Here is a 2,467-nt window from a genome sequence, read left to right on the forward strand (position 1 = left end):
TCGAGAGGGTGGCTAACATAAACCAATGGAACGAAGCAGGCAAGCTGCGCAACGTATACGTCTCTTTGGAAGATGCAGCGCGAGTGTGGTACGAAAACCACGACGCATCTTTGACGTCCTGGGAAGAGTACTGGCGGCAGCTACTGTGTACGTTCGGCAACAATGATCGCCAGGAAAAGGCAGAAGCAGCTCCTCGTGCACGGAATCAACGCACAAATGAAACTGTCGCTATGTACATAGAAGACATGTCCCGCCTGTTCAAGCGAGCTGATCCCAACATGACTGAAGACAAGAAGGTGCGTCATCTCATGCATAGGGTAAAACAAGAGCTGTTCCTGGGACTCGTTCGCAATCCGCCGCGCACTGTTGCTGAGTTTCGGTCGGAAGCAACAACAATAGAAACGACGCTGAAGCAGAGAGCCCGGCAATAAATCGTAACGTAGCTTGTACATCAGCAGGGGTCTTCTCGGCAAACGTTGTCGATAACCTTGACACCCTGCGGGAGCTCGTCCGGTCAGTTGTCAGGGAGGAACTACGCAAGCTGCAGCCACCCGCTTCACCGGAACTGTCTATTGCGGATGTTGTCCGAGAAGAAATTCGGCAGGCCATACGGGAGCCCCAAAGAGATGCACCACCGACACGACGCGCGGTAACTTATTCTGAGGTGCTCAGGCGGCCTGCTGTCCACTGTGCGCCTATGGAGACACCTGGTACTTATCGACAACACGTAGCCCACGCCATATCGTAGAGGCAACTTGTGGTGATATCGCCCAGGCGCGTCAAGTGTCCGCGTTATCTGGCGCTGTCACCCGCAATTGTAAAGTGTCGTTTGTACGTGACGTAATTGGTCACATGAGTGTCTGCTATATATGTATGCTGGTTGCATGGAATAAAGGATGGACGTTATCTCGCGCGCATCGGAAGCGGCTCAGTCCCTTTCTCAGCTCCTGCGGCCGGCCCGGACGCGCATGGCCTTTCGCTAGGGCGCAACACGACATGGTGTCAGAAGTGGGATTCTTCTAATATTCGACGGTCGTTTCACCAGTCTTCGTCAAGCGGCGCCATGTCAGAAGACAAAGAAGTCAAGCCAGTTCACGGCATGTTCGCGGTTCCAGCTCCACCAGCGTTTGACTTCCACCGAACGTCCGAATGGCCTTCCTGGATCCAACTATTCGACGACTACCGCTTTGCCTATGGCTTAAATGAGCGAAGTGAAGAAGCGCAAGTCCGGACTCTACTCTACTCAATGGGCAGGCAAGCGAGAGAGATCTTTTCGACCTTCACACTATCCGAACAACAGCAGAAGCAGTATGAAGTCGTCAGAAAAAAGTTCGACGATCACTTCGTGGCCGCACGTAACCTCGTTTATGAGAGCGCATGTTTTCACCGACGCATACAACAACCAGGCGAGTCAGTCGACCAATTCATCACCACATTGCACACACTGGCGGACCGGTGCGACTACAAGGAAAAGGAGCGCATGATCCGCGACCGGTTTGTAGTCGGCCTCAGTGATGCCAAGCTCTCGGAGTCTCTGCAAATGGATGCAAATTTTACACTCGCCAGCGCTTTGGCAAAAGCTCGCTTGAGGGAGACCGTCCAACGACAGCAGCAACAGCTGCGAGAAACCAGCGACGAACCTTCGGCAGCGCCAGCCAGCAACCTGGACGTGGTCAACAAACAATGGCAGCCCCAAAAGAATTCTTCAGGGCAGCGTTCCGACACCTCGTCAAGGACCAGTGCACCGGTCACACAAGGTCAACGCACCAGACCACAGTCCTACCGACCTCTCACATCCAGTTCATGCTCCAACTGCGGTCAAGGAGAGCACCCGAGGACCTCCTGCCCGGCACGAGCTGCGAAATGCAACTACTGCGGTTGTTCCGGACATTTTGCAGTGGTGTGTCGGAAAAAGGCTGCAGGCGAGCGAAAGAAGGTACAGCTTTCTTCTCTCCATATGGAAATAGGGGCGTATTTCGTAGGTGCGGTAAATGGGGAGCACTCCAATTCTCGGTATGCTCAAATTATCATTAACGGCACTCCGGTGTTCGCTAAACTTGACTCGGGTGCAGAAGTGTCCGTTGTACCCTCAACATTTCCGGGATTGCCTACCAAGTTAGACAAGTGCGACATAACCTTAACAGGCCCTGCGAATGAGCCACTGCATGTTCTCGGAAAATTTCTTGCCACTATACAGTAGAGACAACGCATTGTCTGACAAACTGTGTACGTAGTCTCGCCTTTACGCTGGATACTTTTGGGTCTCCCAGCGCTCGAAGCCCTTGAGCTGATCAAGTTCGCTGACTCGGTCAGTAGCGAAACAGCCATCGAAGCTTCCTACCCTCAGCTTTTCGGTAGTCTGGGAGCTATGAAAGGGGAATACAATATCAGACTGAAGCCGAACTTGGTACCCTTTGCTATTCCGGTTGCGCGTTGCATTGCCTTACCCCTGCGGGACCGAGTGAAG

At 53.1% G+C, this 2,467-nt stretch overlaps 1 protein-coding gene across 1 annotated transcript; it reads left to right on the plus strand.

The window, feature by feature from the left end:
* The first annotated feature begins 542 nt into the window (after positions 1-542).
* Positions 543-2,200, plus strand: LOC142814481 (uncharacterized). Its single transcript, XM_075893238.1, has one exon. The coding sequence runs from the start codon at positions 1,064-1,066 to the stop codon at positions 2,198-2,200; it is 1,137 nt and encodes a 378-aa protein (XP_075749353.1). The 5' UTR covers positions 543-1,063.
* The last annotated feature ends 267 nt before the right edge of the window (positions 2,201-2,467 follow it).

This window comes from Rhipicephalus microplus, chromosome 4, assembly GCF_043290135.1.
Source record: "Rhipicephalus microplus isolate Deutch F79 chromosome 4, USDA_Rmic, whole genome shotgun sequence".
NCBI lineage: Eukaryota > Metazoa > Arthropoda > Arachnida > Ixodida > Ixodidae > Rhipicephalus > Rhipicephalus microplus.

Coding starts and splice junctions, on each gene's coding strand:
- LOC142814481 (XM_075893238.1), top strand. CDS start 1,064: ATGTCAGAAGACAAAGAAGTCAAGCCAGTTCACGGCATGTTCGCGGTT.